This window comes from Schistocerca piceifrons, chromosome 11 (assembly GCF_021461385.2).
Source record: "Schistocerca piceifrons isolate TAMUIC-IGC-003096 chromosome 11, iqSchPice1.1, whole genome shotgun sequence".
NCBI lineage: Eukaryota > Metazoa > Arthropoda > Insecta > Orthoptera > Acrididae > Schistocerca > Schistocerca piceifrons.
In genome coordinates, this window is record NC_060148.1 from 37,145,348 (window position 1) to 37,170,216 (window position 24,869).

Consider the following 24,869-nt stretch of genomic DNA (forward strand, 5'->3'; position numbering starts at 1 on the left):
GTACCGTAGGTGCAACCACAACGGAGGGCTATCTGTTGAGAGGCCAGACAAACGTGTGGTTCCTGAAGAGGGGCAGCAGCCTTTTCAGTAGTTGCAGGGGGAACAGTCTGGATGATTGACTGATCTGGCCTTGTTACACTAACCAAAACGGCCTTGCTGTGCTGGTACTCCGAACGGCTGAAAGCAAGGGGAAACTACAGCCGTAATTTTTCCCGAGGGTATGCAGCATTACTGTATGGTGAAATGATGATGACGTCCTCTTGGGTAAAATATTCCGGAGGTAAAATAGTCCCCCATTCAGATCTCCGGGCGGAGACTAATCAAGAGGACTTCGTTACCAGGAGAAAGAAAACTAGCATTCTACGGATTGGAGCATGGAATGTCAGATCCCTTAATCGGGCAGGTAGGTTAGAAAATTTAAAAAGGGAAATGGATAGGTTAAAGTTAGATATAGTGGGAATTAGTGAAGTTGGGTGGCAGGAGGAACAAGACTTTTGGTCAGGTGAATACAGGGTTATAAATACAAAATCAAATAGGGGTAATGCAGGAGTAGGTTTAATAATGAATAAAAAAATTAGAATGCGGGTAAGCTACTACAAACACCATAGTGAACACATTATTATGGCCAAGATAGACACGAAGCCCATGCCTGCTACAGTAGTACAATTTTATATGCCAACTAGCTCTGCAGATGATGCAAGAAATTGATGAAATGTATGATGAGATAAAAGAAATTATTCAAGTAGTGAAGGGAGACGAAAATTTAATAGTCATGGGTGACTGGAATTCAAGAGTAGGAAATGGGAGAGAAGGAAACATAGTAGGTGAATAGGGATTGGGGGTAAGAAATGAAAGAGGAAGCCGTCTGGTAGAATTTTGTACAGGGCATAACTTAACCATAGCTAACACTTGGTTCAAGAATCATGAGAGAAGGTTGTATACATGGAAGAACCCTGGAGATACTAGAAGGTATCAGATAGATTATATAATGGTAAGACAGAGATCTAGGAACCAGGTTTTAAATTATAAGACATTTCCAGGGGCAGATGTGAACTCTGACCACAATCTATTGGTTATGAACTATAGATTAAAACTGAAGAAACTGCAAAAAGGTGGAATGGGACCTGGATAAACTGACTAAACCAGAGGTTGTACAGAGTTTCAGGGAGAGCATAAGAGAACAATTGACAGGAATGGGGGAAAGAAATACAGTAGAAGAAGAATGGGTAGCTCTGAGGGATGAAGTAGTGAAGGCAGCAGAGGATCAAGTAGGTAAAAAGACAAGGGCTAGTAGAAACCCTTGGGTAACAGAAGAAATATTGAATTTAATTGATGAAAGGAGAAAATATAAAAATGCAGTAAATGAAGCAGGCAAAAAGGAATACAAACGTCTCAAAAATGAGATCGACAGGTAGTGCAAAATGGATGAGCAAGGATGGATAGAGAACAAATGTAAGGATGTAGAGGCTTATCTCACAAGGGCTAGATAGATACTGCCTACAGGAAAATTAAAGAGACCTTTGGAGAAAAGAGAGCCACTTGTATGAATATCAAGAGCTCAGATGGAAACCCAGTTCTAAACAAAGAAGGGCAAGCAGAAAGGTGGAAGGAGTATACAGAGAGTCTATATAAGGGCGATGTACTTGAGGACAATATTATGGAAATGGAAGAGGATGTAGATGAAGATGAAATGCGAGATACGATACTGTGTGAAGAGTTTTACAGAGCACTGAAAGACCTGAGTCGAAACAAGGCCCCGGGAGTAGACAACATTCCATTAGAACTACTGACGGCCTTGGGAGAGCCACTCCTGACAAAACTCTTCCTTCTGGTGAGCAAGATACATGAGACAGGTTACATACCCTCAGACTTAAAGAAGAATATAATAATTCCAATCATAAAGAAAGCAGGTGTTGACAGATGTGAAAATTACCGAACTATCAGTTTAATAAACACAGCTGCAAAATACTAACGTGAATTCTTTACAGACGAATGGAAAAACTGGTAAAAGCTGACCTTGGGGAAGATCAGTTTGGATTCCGAAGAAATGTTGAAACACGTGAGGCAATACTGACCTTACGACTTATCTTAGAAGAAAGATTAAGGAAAGGCAAACCTACATTTCTAGCGTTTGTAGACTTAGAGAAAGCTTCTGACAATGTTGACTGGAATACTCTCTTTCAAATTCTGAAGGTGGCAGGGGTAAAATACAGGGAGCGAAAGGCTATTTACATTTGACCAGAAAGCAGATGGCAGTTATAAGTGTCGAGGGACACGAAAGGGAAGCAGTGGTTGGGAAGGGAGTGAGACGGGGTTGTAGGCTCTCCCCGATGCTATTCAATCTGTATATTGAACAAGCAGTAAAGGAAACAAAAGAAAAATTCGGAGTAGGTATTAAAATCCAGGGAGAAGAAATAAAAACTTGTCAGAGACAGCAAAGGACTTGGAAGAGCAGTTGAACGGAATGGACAGTGTCTTGAAAGGAGGGTATAAGATGAACATCAACAAAAGCAAAATGAGGATAATGGAATATAGTCGAATTAAGTCGGGTGATGCTGCGGGAATTAGATTAGGAAATGAGACACTTAAAGTAGAAAAGGAGTTTTGCTATTTGGGGAGCAAAATAACTGATGATGGTCGAAGTAGAGAGGATATAAAATGTAGACTGGCAATGGCAAGGAAAGCATTTCTGAAGAAGAGAAATTTGTTAACGTCGAGTATAGATTTAAGTGTCAGGAAGTCGTTTCTGAAAGTATTTGTATGGAGTGTAGATGTATGGAAGTGAAACATGGATGATAAATAGTTTGGACAAGAAGAGAATAGAAGCTTTTGAAATGTGGTGCTACAGAAGAATGCTGAAGATTAGATGGGTAGATCACGTAACTAATGAGGAGGTATTGAATAGGATTGGGGAGAAGAGGAGTTTGTGGCACAACTTGACAAGAAGAAGGGACCGGTTGGTAGGACATGTTCTGAGGCATCAAGGGATCACAAATTTAGCATTGGAGTGCAGCGTGGAGGGTAAAAATCGTAGAGGAAGAACAGGAGATCAATACACGAAGCAGATTCAGAAGGATGTAGGCTGCAGTAGGTACTGGGAGATGAAGAAGCTTGCACAGGATAGAGTAGCATGGAGAGCTGCATCAAACCAGTCTCAGGACTGAAGACCACAACAACAACAACAACAACAACTTCAAACATCATCAGTTATTTTGCTCCTCAAATAGCAAAGCTCATGTACTACATGAAGAATCTCATATCCTAATCTGAGTACCTTAGCACCACTTTATTTAATTTAACGACATTCTATTATCCTTGTTTTGTGTTTGTGTTCACCTTACATCCCACTTTCAAGACACTGTCCATTCCAATCAACTGCTCTTCCAAATCCTTTGCTGTCTCTGACAGAATTACAATGCCATCAACAAACCCCCGAGTTTTTACTTCATCTCCATGAACTTAAATTCGTGTTCCAAACTTTTATTTGGTTTCCTTACTGCTCGTTCAACGTACATATTGAACAACATTGAAGATCGGCTACAACCCTGTCTCACTCTTCTCAACCACTACTTCTCTTTCATGGCCCTCAACTCTTGTAAGTACAAGTTATAAATAATCTTTCGCTTCCTGTATTTTACCCCTGCTGCCTTCCGAATTTCAAAGAGAATATTCCAGTCAACACTGTCGAAAGCTTTCTCTAAGTCTACAAATGCTATAAATGTATGTTTGCCTTTCCTTAATATATCTTCTTAGATAAATCATAGGGTCAGTAGTGCCTCGCATGTTCCGACATTTCTCTGGAATCTGAACTGATCTTCCCTGAGGTCTATCAGTTTTTCCAATCCTCTTTAAAGAATTCGTGTTAGTATTTTGCAACCATGACTAATTAAACTGATAATTTAGTAATTTTCACTCCTGTCAGCAACTGCTTTCTTTGGAATGGGAATTACTACATTCTTATTGAAGTCTGCTGATATTTCCCTCGTCTCATATGTCTTGCACACCACATGGAAGAGTTTTGTCATTGCTGGCTCTCCCAAGGCTGTCTGCTCCTGGGGCCTTGTTTTGATTTACATCTTTTAGAGCTTTTTCAAATTCTTCTCGTGGCATCATATCTCCCCTCTCATCTTCTCAACATCCACTTCCCTTTTTATAATACTGCTTTCAAGGTCATCTCCCTTGTACAGACCTCTATACAATCCATCCACTTTTCAGCTTTTCCTTCTTTGCTTAGGACTGGTTTACCATCTAAACTCTTGATATTGCTACAGCTGCTTCTCTTTTTCCCAAAGACCTCCTAATTTTCCTGTAGGCTGTATTTGTCTTTCCCCTACTGAAATATGATTCTAAATCCTTAAATTTCTCCTCTAACCATTCCTACTTAGCAGTTTTGCTCTTCCTGTAAACTTAATCTTTTAAACATTTGTATTCCCTTTTGCCTGCTTCATTTGCCGCACTTTTAAATTTTCCCCTTTCAACAATTAAATTCAATATCTTTTGTTATCCAAGGGTTTCTGCTGGGTCTTGTCATTTTATCTACATGACCCTCTGGTGGCTATACTACTCCATCTCTTAAAGCTTCACTTTCAGCTTCTGTTCTAGTCAACTTTTGCCCAATGCTCCCTATGAATCTCTCAACAACCTCTGGTTCTTTCAACTTTTCCAGGGCCCATAATCAATAAATTTTGGTTGAGTCCACCTCTGCCCTGGAAATGTATTAGAATTTAACACTTGGTTCCTAAATCTCTGTCTAACCATTATATAACCAATCTGAAACCTTCCAGTGTCTCCAGGTCTCTTCCATGTCTACAATCTCCTTTTATGATTATTAAACAAAGTGTTAAGAGATGATTACACTGTGCTCTGTGCAAAATTCTACCTGCCAGCTTCCTCTTTCATTCCTTCCTCCCACCCCCCATTCACCTATTTCTCCTACTTTTCCTTTTCCAACGATTGGATTACAGTCTCCCCAATACAAATTTTCATCTGCTTTAACTATCTGAATAAGTTCTTTTATCTCATCATTCATTTCTGCAATCTCTCCATCATCTGCGGAGCTAGTTCGCATGTAAACTTTTACTATTGTGGTAGAGTTGCCTTCATGTCTATCTTGGCTACGATAATGTGCCCATGCTCACTATGCTGTTCACAGTAGCTTACCCACCACATTCCTATTTTCTTATTTATTATCAAACCCACTTCTCCATTACCCATATACCCATATTTGATTTATTATTTACAAACCTGTATTCACATGACCAGAAGTCCTGTTCTTCCTGCCTCCAAACTTCACTAGTTCTCTTCTCACCATACCTAATTTCAACCTCCCAGTTTCCTTTTCAAATTTTCTAACCCACCTACCTGATTAAGGCAGCTAACATTCCAAGCTCTGATCCAAAGAACGCCAGTTTTGTTTTCCTGATGAAGGCATCCTCCTGAGTAGTCCCCGCCCACCCGGAGATCCAAATGGAGGACTCTTTTACCTCTGGAATATTTCACCCAAGACAATGCCATCATCATATAACCATATGGTAGAGCTGCATGTCCTTGGGAAAAATTACGGCTGTAGTTTACTCTTGCTTTCAGTCATTCACAGTATCAGCACAGCAAGGCCATTTTGGCTGATGCTACAAGGCCAGATCAATCATCCAGACTCTTGATCCTGAAACTACTGAAAAGGCTTCTGCTCCTCAGCAGGAACCACGTTTTTCTGCTATTTCAACAGATACCCCTCCATTACGGTTGTACCTGTAGTGTGGCTGTCTGTATCGCTGAGGAACACAAGCCACCACACCAAGGGTTCATGGGGTGGGTACAATCATTACAATACAAGATCTATCATCTATATTGTGCTATTATATATCATTCCAGTAGAATCAAGTGTAACTCCAGCTGACAAATGGTGACTGATCATTCAAGTGTACAGCAATTTAATATCAAGCTTTATGGACGGTTTATTGTTTTACAAAGACATACTCTCCTGAGGGGCGGGGGCAGCAGGAGGGGGGGAGGGGGGCTGTGTAGCTTTCTACAGTCATAATCTCAGTTGAGAGTATTGTGTCATGCCAGCGAATAAATACACACTACTAAGAGAGTTCTTCAACAAGAGAAAACCAATATTTGAAAGCTAAAAGCTATCTACACTTCACAATAGCTGGACAAAGGAGTATACACTGAGCATAAATAAGAAATGAATAGATAAGAAATGTTTTTTTAACCATTCAGTGGTAGTGCCATTCAAAGTTTCACGAGCACGTGCCTTGCGGCTTTTACACAGCAATTAGTAATTCATTTTTAACCTTAGGAAAAATAAACTTTTTATAATCACTAGTTGCATTTGAATGGAGAAAACATAACTTCACATGGCTCTATAAAAACAATATTTTATTTATTTCTTGCCTTCACAATTGTCTATTGCTGTCACAGTAATTAATGTTGTTGTTGTTGTTGTGGTCTTCAGTCCTGAGACTGGTTTGATGCAGCTCTCCATGCTACTCTATCCTGTGCAAGCTTTTTCATCTCCCAGTACCTACTGCAACCTACATCCTTCTGAATCTGCTTAGTGTATTCATCTCTTGGTCTCCCTCTACGATTTTTACCCTCCACGCTGCCCTCCAATACTAAATTGGTGATCCCTTGATGCCTCAGAACATGTCCTACCATCCGATCCCTTCTTCTGGTCAAGTTGTGCCACAAACTTCTCTTCTCCCCAATCCTATTCAATACTTCCTCATTAGTTATGTGATCTACCCATCTAACCTTCAGCATTCTTCTGTAGCACCACATTTCGAAAGCTTCTATTCTCTTCTTGTCCAAACTATTTATCGTCCATGTTTCACTTCCATACATGGCTACACTCCATACGAATACTTTCAGAAATGACTTCCTGACACTTAAATCAATACAGTATGTTAACAAATTTCTCTTCTTCAGAAACGCTTTCCTTCCCATTGCCAGCCTACATTTTATATCCTCTCTACTTCGACCATCATCAGTTATTTTGCTCCCCAAATAGCAAAACTCCTTTACTACTTTAAGTGCCTCATTTCCTAATCTAATTCCCTCAGCATCACCCGACTTAATTAGACTACATTCCATTATCCTTGTTTTGCTTTTGTTGATGTTCATCTTATATCCTCCTTTCAAGACACTGTCCATTCCACTCAACTGCTCTTCCAAGTCCTTTGCTGTCTCTGACAGAATTACAATGTCATCGGCGAACCTCAAAGTTTTTATTTCTTCTCCATGAATTTTAATACCTACTCCTAATTTTTCTTTTGCTTCCTTTACTGCTTGCTCAATATACAGATTGAACAACATCGGGGAGAGGCTACAACCCTGTCTTACTCCCTTCCCAACCACTGCTTCCCTTTCATGCTCCTCGACTCTTATAACTGCCATCTGGTTTCTGTACAAATTGTAAATAGCCTTTCGCTCCCTGTATTTTACCCCTGCCACCTTTAGAATTTGAAAGAGAGTATTCCAGTCAACATTGTCAGAAGCTTTCTCTAAGTCTACAAATGCTAGAAACGTAGGTTTGCCTTTCCTTAATCTTTCTTCTAAGATAAGTCGTAATGCAGCATTGCCTCACGTGTTCCAGGGTTTCTACGGAATCCAAACTGATCTTCCCCGAGGTTGGCTTCTACTAGTTTTTCCATTCGTCTGTAAAGAATTCGCGGTAGTATTTTGCAGCTGTGTTTATTAAACTGATAGTTCGGTAATTTTCACATCTGTCAACACCTGCTTTCTTTGGGATTGGAATTATTATATTCTTCTTGAAGTCTGAGGGTATTTCGCCTGTTTCATACATCTTGCTCACCAGATGGTAGAGTTTTGTCAGGACTGGCTCTCCCACGGCCGTCAGTAGTTCCAATGGAATATTGTCTACTCCGGGGGCCTTGTTGACTCAGGTCTTTCAGTGCTCTGTCAAACTCTTCACGCAGTATCATATCTCCCATTTCATCTTCATCTACATCCTCTTCCATTTCCATAATATTGTCCTCAAGTACATCGCCCTTGTATAGACCCTCTATATACTCCTTCCACCTTTCTGCTTTCCCTTCTTTGCTTAGAACTGGGTTTCCATCTGAGCTCTTGATATTCATACAAGTCGTTCTCTTATCTCCAAAGGTCTCTTTAATTTTCATGTAGGCGGTATCTATCTTACCCCTAGTGAGATAGGCCTCTACATCCTTACATTTGTCCTCTAGCCATCCCTGCTTAGCCATTTTGCACTTCCTGTCGATCTCATTTTTGAGACGTTTGTATTCCTTTTTGTCTGTTTCACTTACTGCATTTTTATATTTTCTCCTTTCATCAATTAAATTCAATATTTCTTCTGTGACCCAAGGATTTCTACTAGCCCTCGTCCTTTTTACCTACTTGATCCTCTGCTGCCTTCACTACTTCATCCCTCAAAGCTACCCATTCTTCTTCTACTGTATTTATTTCCCCCATTCCTGTCAATTGCTCCCTTATGCTCTCCCTGAATCTCTGTACAACCTCTGGTTCTTTTAGTATATCCAGGTCCCATCTCCTTAAATTCCCACCTTTTTGCAGTTTCTTCAGTTTTAATCTACAGGTCATAACCAATAGATTGTGGTCAGAGTTCACATCTGCCCCTGGAAATGTCTTACAATTTAAAACCTGGTTCCTAAATCTCTGTCTTACCATTATATAATCTATCTGATACCTTTTAGTATCTCCTGGGTTCTTCCATGTATACAACCTTCTTTCATGATTCTTAAACCAAGTGTTAGTTATGATTATGTTGTGCTCTGTGCAAAATTCTACAAGGCGGCTTCCTCTTTCATTTCTGTCCCCCAATCTATATTCACCTACTATGTTTCCTTCTCTCCCTTTTCCTTCTACTGAATTCCAGTCACCCATGACTATTAAATTTTCGTCTCCCTTCACAATCTCAATAATTTCTTTTATTTCATCATACATTTCTTCAATTTCTTCGTCATCTGCAGAGCTTGTTGGCATATAAACTTGTACTACTGTAGTAGGTGTGGGCTCCGTATCTATCTTGGCCACAATAATGCGTTCACTATGCTGTTTGTAGTAGCTTACCCGCATTCCTATTTTCCTATTCATTATTAAACCTACTCCTGCATTACCCCTATTTGATTTTGTGTTTATAACCCTGTAGTCACCTGACCAGAAGTCTTTTTCCTCCTGCCACCGAACTTCACTAACTCCCACTATATCTAACTTCAACCTATCCATTTCCCTTTTTAAATTTTCTAACCTACCTGCCCGATTAAGGGATCTGACATTCCACGCTCCGATCCGTAGAACACCAGTTTTCTTTCTCCTGATAACGACATCCTCTTGAGTAGTCCCCACCCGGAGATCCGAATGGGGGACTATTTTACGTCCGGAATATTTTACCCAAGAGGACGCCATCATCATGTAATCATACAGTAAAGCTGCATGCCCTCGGGAAAAGTTACGGCTGTAGTTTCCCCTTGCTTTCAGCCGTTCGCAGTACCAGCACAGCAAGGCCGGTTTGGTTATTGTTACAAGACCAGATCAGTCAATCATCCAGACTGTTGCCCTTGCAACTACTGAAAAGACTGCTGCCCCTCTTCAGGAACCACACGTTTGTCTGGCCTCTCAACAGATACCCCTCCGTTGTGGTTGCACCTACGGTACGGCTATCTGTATCGCTGAGGCACGCAAGCCTCCCCACCAACGGCAAGGTCCATGGTTCATGGGGGGGGACAGTAATTAATAAGGTGCTAATATTCTTTGTTCCCTTCACTTTTTTAAAGTTGTATCACTTAACTGCACTGATTGGTGTGAAAAGAAAGTAACACGAGAACACATTATGAAATGGAGCACTCGTCAACTCCCACTCCTCTTTGTGACTGAATAAGTTAGTCAACTTCCATCTGCAGCTCCTTTCACAATGCACACACTTGGTGTCTGTGGCACTATGTTTCTTGCATACATTTTTCTTACATTTAACACATTCTGTTTTTGATCTGTTGTTTTTATGCCTGCCGCATATGTAACAAATTCCAGATTTTGCTGGTTCCTTGGTCTGCTTTTCTTCATGGCTGTACTTGGCCAAGAAGATGTGCACATCCTTGGGAAGTTTTTGATGGTTCAAATGGCTCTGAGCACTATGGGACTTAACATCTGAGGTCATCAGTCCCCTAGAACTTAGAACTACTTAAACCTAACTAACCTAAGGACATCACACACATCCATGCCCGAGGCAGGATTCGAACCTGCGACCGTAGCGGTCTCGCGGTTCCAGACTGTAGCGCACAGAACCGCACGGCCACTTCGGCCGGCGGGAAGTGTTTGATGTAACATTTCTTGATTTGAATGTTCTTCCATCAGGCTAACAGCAAGATGTTTAAAAAAAAATCCATATTCTCTTTTATTATCAGGATTGTTGAATTTGAAAATAATGTCTTCATTTATCCCAGCAGTATCTAGATGTCCGTAGAAAAGAGTGCCATTGGCCATCGTCGCATAATTCTGGAAATGCTGTAGGATGAGAACATCTGATCTACAGCACCTACTACTCCTTTGGTAGCATTGTACTCCACTCTCGATTTCGTAGTCTCTTGATCTATTATATTTGTGCTGTGAATTGCCGAAAAAAAAAAAAAGAAAAAAAATCACAGCTTTGTTCTTTTTAGAAATAACCGAGGCAAAAAAAAATTCTGGAGGAATTTCCTTCTCCCCCCCCCCCCTCTCCATGGTTTCCAAGAAAGTCAATTCTTTGCGGAGGAGATTTTCAGCCAGAGGGTAGCTATTGCAGTAATTGCCAGTCGAAAGATATCTGTTTTCTCAACTAGTGTCACTAATCTTCGTACAATGTTATCAGACTTGTTAGAGTCCTGGCATCTGCTTGCCACAGCAAATTTCAAAGTTCATGGTAAAAAAATGTTTTGGCATCATACCAGGCACGAACCTTGATCCCATATTTTGCAGCCTTGTTATGGATATACTATACGAATCTGCAGCATCCTCTGAAATGATGCAACATCTTGTCAACAGTTACAAACTCGCTAACATTGTACTGAACAAGACAATTGACAAATTCTTGATGGAAGTCCCTAATAGGTGCTAGTTTCTCTCTTTGTTTTCTCTCATTCCAGGTACCCAAGTCGTCAAGCCTATGAGCTCAAAACAGAAACCTAAAGTGTTTATAGCTGAAGAGAGCTTGTAAAATAATTGTTCTTGTGGCATCTGAATCCCACAGTTCACAGCAATTTGTGTCTCCTTTCTTTATACCTATTAGATATAATGCACCTAAAAGAGCCTGTATCTCTGGTTTTGTGGTGTCTGTAGTCTCGTTCTCTTGGATATTGAACCTCAGCTCTTTTACTATACTGGATGCATTATTTTGTATTTTCCACAATGTTGACAATCATCCCATAGTAATAAATAAATAAAATGTGTCAATTTCTTTTTCCATAATTATACCACTTGTTTTGGACCTGGCAAAACCTTTAGTATGTTCTTGCCCTTGGCTTTAGAAAAAGAAGAAGGAACTGGTTCACTTATCCAAATAGTTTCTTCATCTTTTCTTATTTAAAAAATGGTCATCATATGTTTATTGTCTCCCCTCTTCAATTATGTGGTCATATTTCGTGTGTGTGTGTGTGTGTGTGTGTGTGTGTGTGTGTGTGTGTGTGTGTGTGTGTGTGTGTGTGTGGCTTGCAGGTCCCCTTACACACATTAGAAGAAACAAATATGCAAAAAATTATAGAAATGTGATCATACATGCTAAGACAACAGGAAAGAATGAAAGATGCTATAAAGAAGACTAAAACACAAGTAAAATGACAAAGGAGGAAGGCACAGGAAAATGTCACAGGCTGACCACTTACATAAAATATGGGCAAGCCAGTCACTCTGAACATACTAAAACCATCTCCCCCAAATCTTGGTAAGAACATTAGACAATTCACAAAACTTTAAACCTCTAACCACATTTATTTGTTCATTACCTAAAATAGACTGCATATATGTCGGCAAATCAGCTGCGCTCCACTGATTGGAAAATAAAACACAGTCCAATAAAATGTGGTGCACAGTGACCTGCATGCCACAAGCACCACACATTTGAGGGTCCTCTTGCCGGAGCAGAAAGCCACGATTCATACGGCTGTGGCCTATGCAAAGACAAGTGAGGAGGATCTCGTCCCATCGACGTGTCTGGAAGGAGGTACGCCACAGCTGAGTTGTGGGTTTTACTGCACGGAGATTATTGCCAGTCACTTCAAGCCATCCATTCTCCCACTGACACAAGACTCTGGACTTCAACAGCAAGGTCATAGCATGGAGGGGGCTGGCACACTGAAATACCTTAGGATCAACTCACACCACCTTGGCTGCTAGAACCGTCCTTCTGTTCCCCACAATTTCCGTATGTCCTTGTACCCAGCAGAAAAAAATCTCTGTCCCCAGTCATTGTGTTTGGAGGAGGGCACCCTGGATAGTCTGGACTATGTTATCTGCTGGGTACAAACATTGGAGAGAGTGAAGGGCACTCAAAGAATCAGAAAAACAAGAAATTTAGCACTGGAAGAACATCTTGTTTTTCCGAAGCCCCAAAGATCAAATATAATTCTGCCAGGAGGACATTAAAGGCTTCAGGCATTCGGAACTTGAGAACAGGACCTGGGGAAACAACAGGGCTACTAACAGAAACTCCCCGTTTCGACCCATCTGTAAAAACAGCTACATAGTTGTGGTACTTTTTCAAGTAAGACAGTTTCATTCTGTGTAAAGGTAATTATTTAAAATTCTTTTTTAAAATACATAACTGCTTTTCTTGAAAGTACTTTGAGAATATTTTTTAGCAGGAAACGGACAAAAAAAGTTTACTAAGCTTCTTTTTGAGCTTATGTAATATGCCTTGTTTACAAAATTTCTAAATGTTTGTTAATCTGTAATTAAAAATTGTCAACGTTAAAATTATAATTAATATGGAAGATATTTGTGAGCTCTTAATATAGATAATTTGCCTTTTCATTAAGAACATCCTTTTTAGCATATCTATCTATATCCGAATCCCGCTCCAGCTACTGCCGGGTCTGGGTGCTCACGAGTCCTCTCCATTTGGCTCGGTCCTCCCACCACTTTTCTTCCTCCACTTGCTGCCATGTCACACCTCTCCTTTCAACAGATATTCTCACTCCCATTTTCCACCGGGTTCTTGGGCGCCCTCTAGGTCTTTTCCCATCCATCTTTAGTACTTCCATAATTTTGGGGAGTCTCTGCCCTCTTAACATGCCCATACCATCTTAATCTCTTTCTTTCAATTTCTTCTCTCATACTTTCTTGTTTGAGGTCCTTTAGCATATAGCTTTTTAATATGAGCAGAAATGGCATTTTTAACTACAGGTTTGAAAAACTTTGGGTCTTTCTTACAATTCGCGAAATTAATATAGGCTTTCATATAATTAGGGAACAGGCCACTTTTTTCACGTTGCTTATTAAAGTGAACAGCCATACTTGTACGTAACAGTTTCATCTTTATATCCTAATTTTTAGACGCAGCCTTGGATGCTTGGGCAGGCAGAAATCTTAAAGCTTTAAACATGGCTGTGAGGTCAGCGACCATTTACAAAGTAAAATTAAGTCTTTTGATCTGGTTTTGGCACAATTATGAGTGCCTTCATCAGAAGTGAAACATTCAAACTGGTCTATAAGGTAAGTACTAAAATTATGGGAAACATTTTTTATATAAGAGTAGTACTAACTAACACTACAAGAAAGAAACAGTACTTACAGGTGACACAAAGTAAATATCAAGCGATAAAGCTTCAGTCACAAAATTTGTTAAAAAAGAATACATGGGAGGTAAGCCATTATGGGCTGCTCACGCGTCAAGCCACAGGTAGCAACAGACTGACGCGCCCGCGTTAGCAACTCTCTTGGCGTGTGTGAGCAGCCCTTGGTGGCCTGCCTCCCATGCATTCTTTTTTAAAAAATTTTGAGACAGAGATTTATCGCTTGGTATTTATTTTATAAGTGAGAGGTAAGTACTGTTTCTTTCTTGTACTGTTAGTAAGTACTTAAAATTATATTAAAAAATTTCCCATAATTTTTTTACTTTTGTTATACGCCTGATTGAATGTTTCACTTCTGTTGAAGGCACTCATAGTAGTGCCAAAACCATGTCAAAAGACTTTTGTTTGCAACCAACGGCTGTTATTGCTTTAATTTTACTTTGTAAACAGTTGCTGACCATGCAGCCATAATTAAAGCTTTAGGATTTCTGCCTGCCCAGGCATCCAAGGCTGCCTCTAAATATAAGGATATTAAGAAGAAACTGCTAAGTACAAGTATGGCCATTCAATTTAATAAGCAAGGTGAAAAAAGTAGCCTATTCCCTAATTATATGAAAACCTATTTAATTTCGCAAATTGTAAGAAAGACCCCAAGTTTTTCAAACCTGCAGTTAAAAATGTCATTTCTGCTCATATTAAAAAGCTATATGCTAAAAAGGATGTTCTTAATGAAGAGGCATATTATCTATAATTAGAACTCACATATATCTTCTGTATTAACTATAATGTTACCATTGATGATTTTTGGGTACATATTAACAAACATTTAGAAATTTTGTAAACAAGGCATACTGCGTGAAAAAAAATGCTAGGTAAACTTTGTTTGTCTGTTTTCTGCTGACAAATATTCTCAAATTACTTTCAAGAAAAGCTGTTACGTATTTTATAAAAGAATTTTACACAGAATGAAACAGCCTTACTTGAAAAAGGCGTAAAGTACAATGTTATGTCCAACTTGGCAGACAAAAATGTAATAGAAAAGACGCTTGTCGATCTAAAAATTGGTCTTGACCGTAAAAACATGGATAATTAATATCAAAATACAATTGCCTTTGTAAAAACATAGCCTGTGTTCAAAATGTTACGCATAATGATAGTAAGTTACTTAAATCTATTAATAATAAACTTAAAGAAGCTGATGCTTAAATAACTAAGTCTGACAGAGGTTGCTCTTTGGTTATTGCCCACAATTCTGAACATGTTTCTAAAATTTCAATTTTTTTTAACGAAAATAATATTTCAGAACTGTACAGGTATCCAACTCCTGAATTACAAAAAGAAGTCAGGTCAGCTATCAACAATGCAAAATTTTTACTCAAACCTTTTCCAAGGACATGCTTATCAACATGAACCCTCAGCCCCCAAAACTTCATTCACAATTCAAAATTCACAAACCTAACCATCCAAAACACCCAATTTCTAATGGTATGAATAACGTGTGCCATGATTTAGCCAAATCTCTGCATAAAACTCTGAAAAAATTATTCATCTTTGAGAACAATTATTGCACCCCCAATAGTCATGCCTTAGTCCATAAAATGAAAGTTTTACAATCCAATCCAGATACCAAGTTGTTTTCCCTAGACATCAAAAATCTTCATACATACATTAATAATAAACTTAAAGAAGATGATGCTTAAATAACTAAGTCTGACAGAGTGTTTGTTTGTGTGTCTATCGACCTGCCAGCACTTTCGTTTGGTAAGTCACATCATCTTTGTTTTTAGATATTTTCTTCCCACGTGGAATGTTTTCCTCTATTATATTCATACATACATTCCCGTACAAGAAACACTTAGGATCGCAGAAAAGAAATTTACATCATTTCAAAAAGAACTCTCACAGAAACAAATCACTGACTTTAAGAATCTGATCATACTCATAGTCAAATACAACTATTTTGAATTTAATGAAAATTGTATGAGCAATCCGACAGTCTCGTTATGGGAAATCCGTTAGCTGGTATCCTTGCAGACATTTTCATTAACTCTCTAGAAGAAAAGTTTTTCAACTGGTTGTCAGCTACAGCACTAGGCATCTCCACTATTTCAGATATCCTGATGATATTTTAGTTCTCTACAAAGGACCTGCTGATGGCACTGACCATATTTTCTATCTCTTTAATGAACTTCACGAGAAAACATTCTTTACCTGTGAACTCTAAAACGAGGCCCGTCAGTTAAACTTTCTTAACTTGACCCTTACTGCCTACAGGAAAATTAAAGAGACCTTTGGAGAAAAGAGAACAACTTGTATGAATATCAAGAGCTCAGATGGAAACCCAGTTCTATGCAAAGAAGGGAAAGCAGAAAGGTGGAAGGTGTATATAGAGGGTCTATACAACGGCGATGTACTTGAGGACAATATTATGGAAACAGAAGAGGATGTAGATGAAGATGGAATGGGAGATACGATACTGCGTGAAGAGTTTGACAGAACAATGAAAGACACGAGTCGAAACAAGGCCTCGGGAGTAGACAACATTCCATTAGAACTACTGACGGCCTTGGGAGAGCCACTCCTGACAAAACTCTACCATCTGGTTAGCAAGATGTATGAGACAGGTGAAATACCCTCATACTTCAAGAAGAATATAATAATTCCAATCCCAAAGAAAGCAGGTGCTGACAGATGTGAAAATTACCGAACAATCAGTTTAATAAGTCACAGCTGCAAAATACTACCGCGAATTCTTTACAGACGAATGGAAAACTGGTAAAAGCTGACCTCAGGAAAGATCAGTTTGGATTCCGTAGAAATATTGAAACACGTGAGGCAATACTGACCCTACGATTTATCTTAGAAGCTAGATTAAGGAAAGGCAAACCTACATTTCTAGCATTTGTAGACTTAGAGAAAGCTTTTGGCAATGTTGACTGGAATACTCTCTTTCAAATTCTGAAGGTGGCAGGGGTAAAATACAGGGAGAGAAAGGCTATTTACAATTTGTACGGAAACCAGATGGCAGTTATAAGAGTCGAGGAGCATGAAAGGGAAGCAGTGGTTGGGGAGGGAGTGAGACAGGGTTGTAGCCTATCCCCGATGTTATTCAATCTGTATATTGAGCAAGTAGTGAAGGAAACAAAAGAAAAATTCAGAGTAGGTATTAAAATCCATGGAGAAGAAATAAAAACTTTGAGGTTCACCGATGACATTGTAATTCCGTCAGAGACAGCAAAGGACTTCGAAGAGCAGTTGAACGGAATGGACAGTGTCATGAAAGGAGGGTACAAGATGAACATCAACAAAAGCAAAACGAGGATAATGAAATGTAGTCGAATTAAGTCAGGTGATGCTGAGGGAATTAGATTAGGAAATGAGACACTTAAAGTAGTAAAGGAGTTTTGCTATTTGGGGAGTAAAATAACTGATGATGGCTGAAGTAGAGAGGATATAAAATGTAGACTGGCAATGGCAAGGAAGGCAAGAGAAATTTGTTAACATCGAGTATAGATTTAAGTGTCAGGAAGTCGTTTCTGAAAGTATTTGTATGGAGTGTAGCCATGAATGGAAGTGAAACGTGGACGATAAATAGTTTGGACAAGAAGAGAATAGAAGCTTTCAAAATGTGGTGCTACAGAAGAATGCTGAAGATTAGATGGGTAGATCACATAACTAATGAGAAGGTATTGAGTAGGATTGGGGAGAAGAGAAGTTTGTGGCACAACTTGACTAGAAGAAGGGATCGGTTAGTATGACATGTTCTGAGGCATCAAGGGATCACAAATTTAGTATTTGAGGGCAGCGTGGAGGGTAAAAATCGTAAAGGGAGACCAAGAGATGAATACAGTAAGCAGATTCAGAAGGATGTAGGATGCAGTAGGTACTGGGAGATGAAGACGCTTGCACAGGATAGAGTAGCATGGAGAGCTGCATCAAACCAGTCTCAGGACTGAAGACCACCACACCAACAACAACAACTTGACCCTTACAGACAAGAAAATAAAATCTCATTCAATATTTTTTGTACAGAAAAATACACCAATCAGATCGTACTTGCATGTTCCATGCATCCACACTCTCATAAAAATGCTTTCTTTCACTCTGCTATTCATAGCGCTACTTCTATTCCACTCTCAAGAGAAAAATTCAATGAAGAAATTAATTTAATCAAAACAATAGCAGTTAATAATGAATATGAACCTGGCACAGTAGATGACATCCTTAGAACGAAAACTGTTAAAATAGTTACTACTCTCAGCACTTCCATCACTGAATCCAACCTAAAAAAGTTTTTTTCTATTCCTTTCTTGAGGCCAACCTCCTATCAGATTCAACGCCTTCTTCGTAATAAAAACAATTGTAATGCCGTCTTTTCAACCAATAATAGTTGGAAAAAAAATTTATTCATAATTTAAAATTGACTCGTTCCCCTTTGGAAAACTGGCTTTCGTTAGATTTTCTGCGACATCTGCTCTTCTTACTGCATAGGACAAACAGGACTTGTCTTTACAAGTCTTTTAAGAAAAAATGGCACTACTGCCCAAAATTCGTCTTTTGCCAACCACCTTTTGATTACAGGTTACATGCCTAAAGGTGTTCACGACATCAACATTTTGCACACTGAGAAGAATGGGCATAGATTAAATATTCTTGAAGAATTAGAAATTTTTGAACATCTTTCTCAAAACGATGGCTTCATTCCTAAGAAGCAGCTATAATTACGTAATAAAAACGTCTTTTACGGTATAAAGTCATTACTTGATATTTGATTTTGTGTTTCTTCACGCAGTTACCGAAATGTTGTTTTTTATCAAGTGGAGTCATACTTTTTGTCTATTAAATGGTTTATATTGGTTGCTTTTCATGTCATATTGTTTTTCTACATGCTCTTATTCAGCCCCTTTCTAATTTTATAATGGCATTTTCAATCTTTAAACTGTATTTCTAAGCTCTAATGTATAACAAAATGTTAACCTGTCTGCTGCTGTCAAACAAAATATTGCCATTTACTTCATGTACATCATAATATTTGTCTGTCTATATATTGGATGTTAAGTATCCAGTTTGTATTTGTGGCTACTAGATGGCTATTTTGGTGTAATGTTCTCCTGCACACAGTTGTTAACGCGGGCACCTCAGTCTTTTGCTAGCTATGGCATGACGTGCGAGTAGCCCATAGTAGTTTGCCTCCCATGTGTTATTTCATAAAAGATTTTGTGACTAAGGCTTTAGCGCTTGATATTTAGTTTATACGTGACATGTAAGTACTATTTCTTTCCTGCACTGTTAGTTTTCCGCCTTTAAACAGCACTTCTAAACTCTTACAGAGACAAAAAGTTACTATGTATGCTGCTGTCAAATAAAACATTGCGTTTTACTTCATGTACTAAATAATGTTCATCATGAAACTTCCTGGCAGATTAAAACTGTGAGCCCGACCGAGACTCGAACTCGGGACCTTTGCCTTTCGCGGGCAAGTGCTCTACCAACTGAGCTACCGAAGCTGCAACACTGGAGGAGTAACAGAAAACAGCAAAAAAGTCCACAAATAAGGAACACTGTACAGGACTCCTTACTGTATACGTGCTACTGTTTATGGCTATGGCAAAGAGGGTAACATTTGAAACACTGCCCTGAGGGACACCATTCTCCTGTTCACAACGAGCTGCAGAGTCACCAACTAGGGTCCTAAAAAACCATTGAAACAGGGAAGATCCTATGAAGATGGGGAGGTGACCATGAAATCCCCAAGGATGCAGTTGTACAATAATACAGTTTCTCAAAGTAGTATCAAAGCCTTTCTGATATCGAAGAATATACCCACACAGTGATGGGTATGTAGGAAAGACTGCTGAACAGCCGCCTCTAGTACGGTCAGGTTGTCGATGGAGGGCCGAAATCTCCCCAATCCACAATTAGAGTGGCTAAGGCGTTGCCTGGTCTCTAACAGCCAGGCTAGACGACAGTTAACCATTCACTCCAGTCTTTCCTACACAGCTCGTTAAGGTGACATTCCTGTAACTACTGGGAGATGTGTACTCCTTTCCTGGTTTTAGGAGAAGTACCAGAATTGTCTCCCTCCATGAATTGCCTGTCTGCCAGATAAGATTAAAACATTTTAAGAGGATTTCCTTTCACAATATTGGCAAATGTCGAAGCATGCGGTACCAGAGTTGGTCGTGACCATATGTAGAGTCACGAGTATCAGACAGAGACGTTTCGAGCTCCCACATAGAGAGTTATAGGCCTCAAAACTGTTGGATCTGAAGTCCAACTTGCCCCTCTCTACAGCTGCACGGTAGCGAAAAAATGCTGGATCCTGACTTGCATCGGCTGTAGTTTTTGCAAAATGGTCAGCCAGCATCTGAACGGTGGCTCTGGGTGCTATTTGGAGACACCCCTTTTTCAGTACTGCTGCTATCAATAATCGACTATGTTTATTGGAAATCCTCCAGATGGCTTCCTGCACTTTTGTAGAACAAGTGGAACGGTTGATGGAGTCCAGGAACGTTTCCCACAACCTTTTTTCGCTCTCCATAATGACGAGTCAAGCCTCGGCACTCAACTCGAAAGGCTGTGAGGTTGTCTGCTGTCGAGAGCCATTTAAACTGTTGAAGGGCCGCATGCCTCTCCCAGGCGGCTGAACGGCACTTATCTGTTCACCAAGGTGCAAGTCACCCCCTAAGATGACCTAAAGACTGTGGTATGGATAGGTCAGTGGCATGACGGATCACACGTATGATGTGATCCACCTATTCCAGGATGCTGTCACGGTGTTCAAACACAGCCAACTGGCTGAACAGCACCCCGTTAGTCCTGCTGATCATCCATTTTGGTGGCTTCTGTTCCAGCAATCCTCCATCCGGTACGTGGATCCACTGTGGGAAGTGGTCACTGGAATGAAAGTAATCAGTTGCTTCCCACTGTGCTTAGTGTGCGCGGCCTGGAGAGCAAGACAGTTCGATGCCTGAAGATGACCCAGGAGTAGCTGAGAAATGCATGGGACATGTTGACAGTGCACAGCTCCTGAGACATCATGATGTTCTCCAACACTTGACCCCTGGGGCAAGTCAAGTGCAAGTCCCATAATACATTGCAGGCATTGAAATCAACCAGTAGGAGAAATGGGTAGGAAAGTTGTTCAATTAGGCTTGCGAGAGCCTCAGAGTGCATTGTTTCCTGTGAAGGCAAGTGCATAGAGCAGATAGTGATCATCGGACTTGCATGAACTGCAATGGCCACTGCTTCTAGATCAGTAACTAAGGGGAGAGCAGAGGAGTAGTGTGTGTTATTGACAAACACAGCAACATCTCCCTCAGCTCATTCCCCAATCAGGTCATTCTCACGGTGGAGGGTATAGCACGATAGCACAGGGGCATCATTAGCTTTGAAATGTGTTTCCTGTAAACACAAGCACAGGGGCTGTGCTTGCACCAAGAGTTTCAGTTCCTCCACAAGAGTCCTGAACCCATTCATGTTCCGCTGTAGTATGGGAGCCATTTATCATGGTGTTTGGACTTTCACCCTGTCTTTCCGCCTTTCCACTGGGGTGGGGAGCCGACAATGATTGGAGTTTCAGCTTTGGGGAAAGATGGTTGCCCCGGGCAGACTTCGCAGTCCGTAGGCTCTGAAGCAGAAGCAGCAGAGCCATCAAGTTGAATTACATTGTCTCGGTCTGACAGTCTATCACCTGTTTTTCACTGCGGTTCGAGTCCGTTTGCTTTCTTGACCTGGAAGGGCTTTCTGGGGACTACAACAGTGGCAGAGGCAGAGCTGGACTTTTACAAGACTCTGCCTTTTGAGGTACCACAAGCTCTGCAGTGGTGGTAACCGTGGCTTCCACTTGCGTTCTCGGAGGGGCTATGAGCTCTGAAACTACTTGACAAGTACAGTGACACATGCAGGTACTAGTGCTGACGCTAGCAATCTCCATTTGTGAAGAAGTGTTGGCTGTCAAACTATGCTTTTTAAGGGGAATACAAAAGATGTGAATGTGGAAGGCTGCTTGGCCTTATAGATGTTCTTGGCTTCTCCGTATGGGATGCATTTCAAAATCTTAATCTCCTGTATCTTTCGCTCTTCAAGGGAGACACTGCAATCCCTACTCCAGACAGGGTGATCCCCAGAGCAATTTACACACTCTGGAGGGGAGGAGCAGCCAATGCCATCAAGGCATTGGCTACATTTGCCACAGGTGTGTGACCAAAATACTGACATTTAAAACAGTGCAGTGGGTTAGGGACATACGGCCGTACGCTTAGATGAAGAAAACCTGTCTTGATATGCTCTGGGAGTTTCATGTAATTGAAGGAGTCAGATTTCACCAGATTCCCATCCACTCTTTTCAGCATATTCAGCAGATTGCTGATCCTTCTTGAGCCCACTCATCTTTCAATTTCTCCTTATGTATGTCTACCAGATCTCTACACAACACAACACGTTTGGTATAGCTCAAGGTATTGCGGAGCTCCATTTCGACGGCATATTCTACAAGGCCTTTATCTTTCCGGAGGCATATTGATTGTTGGGAGCTAGCAGTTTCAACCAACAGCATATCATTACACAATCGCTTGACGGATTTCATTGAACCAGTAATGCACTCCAAACCTCCTTGAGCATAAAAAGGCGAAACTTTTTCCAAACTGCCCTCTTTCTGTTTCACAATTATAAACACATTCTGACCTGCAGCATGCATTCCGTTACTATTCGTGCACAAATTCTGTGTAGCCCCCATGTCTGGAAGAGTGGCTACATGACCCCTCTTATTTGATTGGGTGTTAGTACCTACCAGCAGCCCACTCTTGCCATTGGGACAATAAGGAGAAATCTCCAAGGGTTCCATTTTTATCCCATGAGTAGCGGGGGAAATAAGGGTCCACTCAGACTGAGACCCACATGGCTGAGTAAGCATTATACAACTGAGGTGCGGCAGGGTCCCCCCAGGTTGTCCGTTAACGACTGTGACAAGTCAACTGCTATGCATCTCATCTGTGCGCAGCACACCTTGAGATTTACAGTTTCTTTCTTTCTTTTAATAGAAGTTTATTCCGTTATCATGACCTGGGTGTTCATGCCACGATTCCCATTCCCTGTCACACACATTGTTCCACTGCCACGGTGATCGGTGAAGCATGCATACAGTTTATGGTGACCAAACAGCGGTGCTTTCCAGTCCCGAGCTCAGGAATCCCAGGAGCAAATGAATGATCAGCTCCTACAGACTGTTTCCTCTGTTGATTGTTCGGAGTTACTGCTGTGGTTTTCTTTTTCAATAACTTCCTCTTCTAACTGTGATTCACATGATCTAATAATTCTTCTGACAATTTCTGTAATATTGTCTCCTAGTCTTTAGGACATAAAATTTGAGAGTGCCTGTGAAATGTCTTCTTTTTCCCCCATTTCCATACTTTTATGAGACCAAATGATACAAATGTTTAGAACAGTAAGATATTGTTGCAAGACAATATCAAAGATTTTAAAAAGTAACACAAGTTGTATATGGGAACTTTAATTCAATTCAAATATTCATTACATACTAAAATAATAGAAAGATTGCCTTGGGAAGTGAGAAAAACGTAAGTATAGAAAGTACTTACATTACAAGGTGCATAGCAGCAAACACACTGTAAACACAATATCCACTTTCCAAACAATAGCGACCAAATTGCTTTTAGCGTGAATTGCGCAAATGTAGTAAGTGGTGACAGCTGTAATGAATGACAAATATGTATTTGGACATGCCTCCAACTATAACTCTATCTGTGACACTAACAGAAAACTAAATCTTGCGGCTAACTGATGCAGACGTGCCCAAAGGGTTAGTGAAAATTATTTCAACAGTGAAAACGGCTATATCTGATACTCTGAAAGAAACTGAGACAGCAAGGATAAAGTAGAAATGCTCTGAGTACTGCCTTCTAAATACAGTTTGATATGTTTGTAGACATTTATTTACAGGAGCAACTAAAACAATGACATTTCAAAATGTTTGTACGACTTGTTTCCTATTCTCTGTAATCAGTAGTGTCGAGAAATTATCGTACACTTCTGTCGAAAACAGAGACTGTGAATTTTTCTTCAATCATTACTAAAGTCTGCACTCATTGCTCGTCAGAACCTCAGTCACAGCTCATGCGATCCCAAGGCTGGTGTGTAAATGCGATCCCATGGCTGGTGTGTAAATAAAAGTGCCCACTCGTGACAGTCGAGAGTCAACGCAGGCAGAATACAGTGGCAGTAGCCACGGCTGCCTCGCCCCCACTCACCTCAACACAGCACTCCGCATGGCTGCGACAAGGCCAGCCACCTCCACCTGCCTCGAGCGGTCACCACATTCCTCCTCTGCCTCGTCACTGCCGGTGCCCGCCTCCCCGGAGGGATGTCTCGTTTTCGATCCAGACTCCTCAACCCTGAAAACAAATTGCCCTAGCAGATTGTACGAATTTTCAGATACTGAGGAGAAAATATTCTGCATAGTGTACTACAATTTCATAGCCGACCATCGATTATTAGAGCAAAGTTAATCGACCGCTAGTGACACTCGCTGACCCTAGCCTAAACTGATATAACAAAATTCCATTTCTTCACACATAAGATATGTTTACAAAATAGCACTACTTTGATGATTCCAAAGGCGCTATATAATCCTGAATTGTACAGAGGGGTCCAGAAAAATGTAGACACTCTCCGATAGTTAATATCTTTGGAACAAAATGACATAGTGTTGCTATTTTGCATGGTGGCAAAGTATATTATTTTCTCAACAGATTTTGGCAAGTGTTTTCCAGCAGATGATAGTGCAGCACCGAATGAAGTAAAGATCGCCATTCGAGCAATGCAAGACCGTACTGAAGTGGTAGTGGAAGTATGAAAACATGTTGGAGGTACAACAACACTGGCAGAATGTGCACAGAACCCAGGCACAACATGTGCAACAATTTATCATATTCGGGATAAATGTGAAGCTGACGGTGCCGCGCAGGATGTGGGTAAGGAAAGGTCTGGCCGACCAAAAACATCAACAAGTTAAGATTCCAGCACTGCTGTTTGGCAACATTTTAATAAGCCACCTCAAAAATCTGTGAAGCAGGGTGCACATGA

General features: G+C 40.4%; 1 protein-coding gene across 4 annotated transcripts in view; it reads right to left on the reverse strand.

Moving 5' to 3' along the window:
* LOC124720114 overlaps positions 1-24,869 on the reverse strand; it is a 100,737-nt gene that overhangs the window by 38,066 nt on the left and 37,802 nt on the right. For 3 of the 4 annotated variants that reach the window (XM_047245410.1, XM_047245411.1, XM_047245413.1), the window contains exon 5: positions 24,035-24,178. The exons of the other annotated variant lie outside the window; for it this stretch is intronic. In XM_047245410.1, the coding sequence (XP_047101366.1) occupies positions 24,035-24,178 (144 nt within the window). The remainder of the gene's footprint in view (positions 1-24,034; positions 24,179-24,869) is intronic. 4 annotated transcript variants of the gene reach the window in all.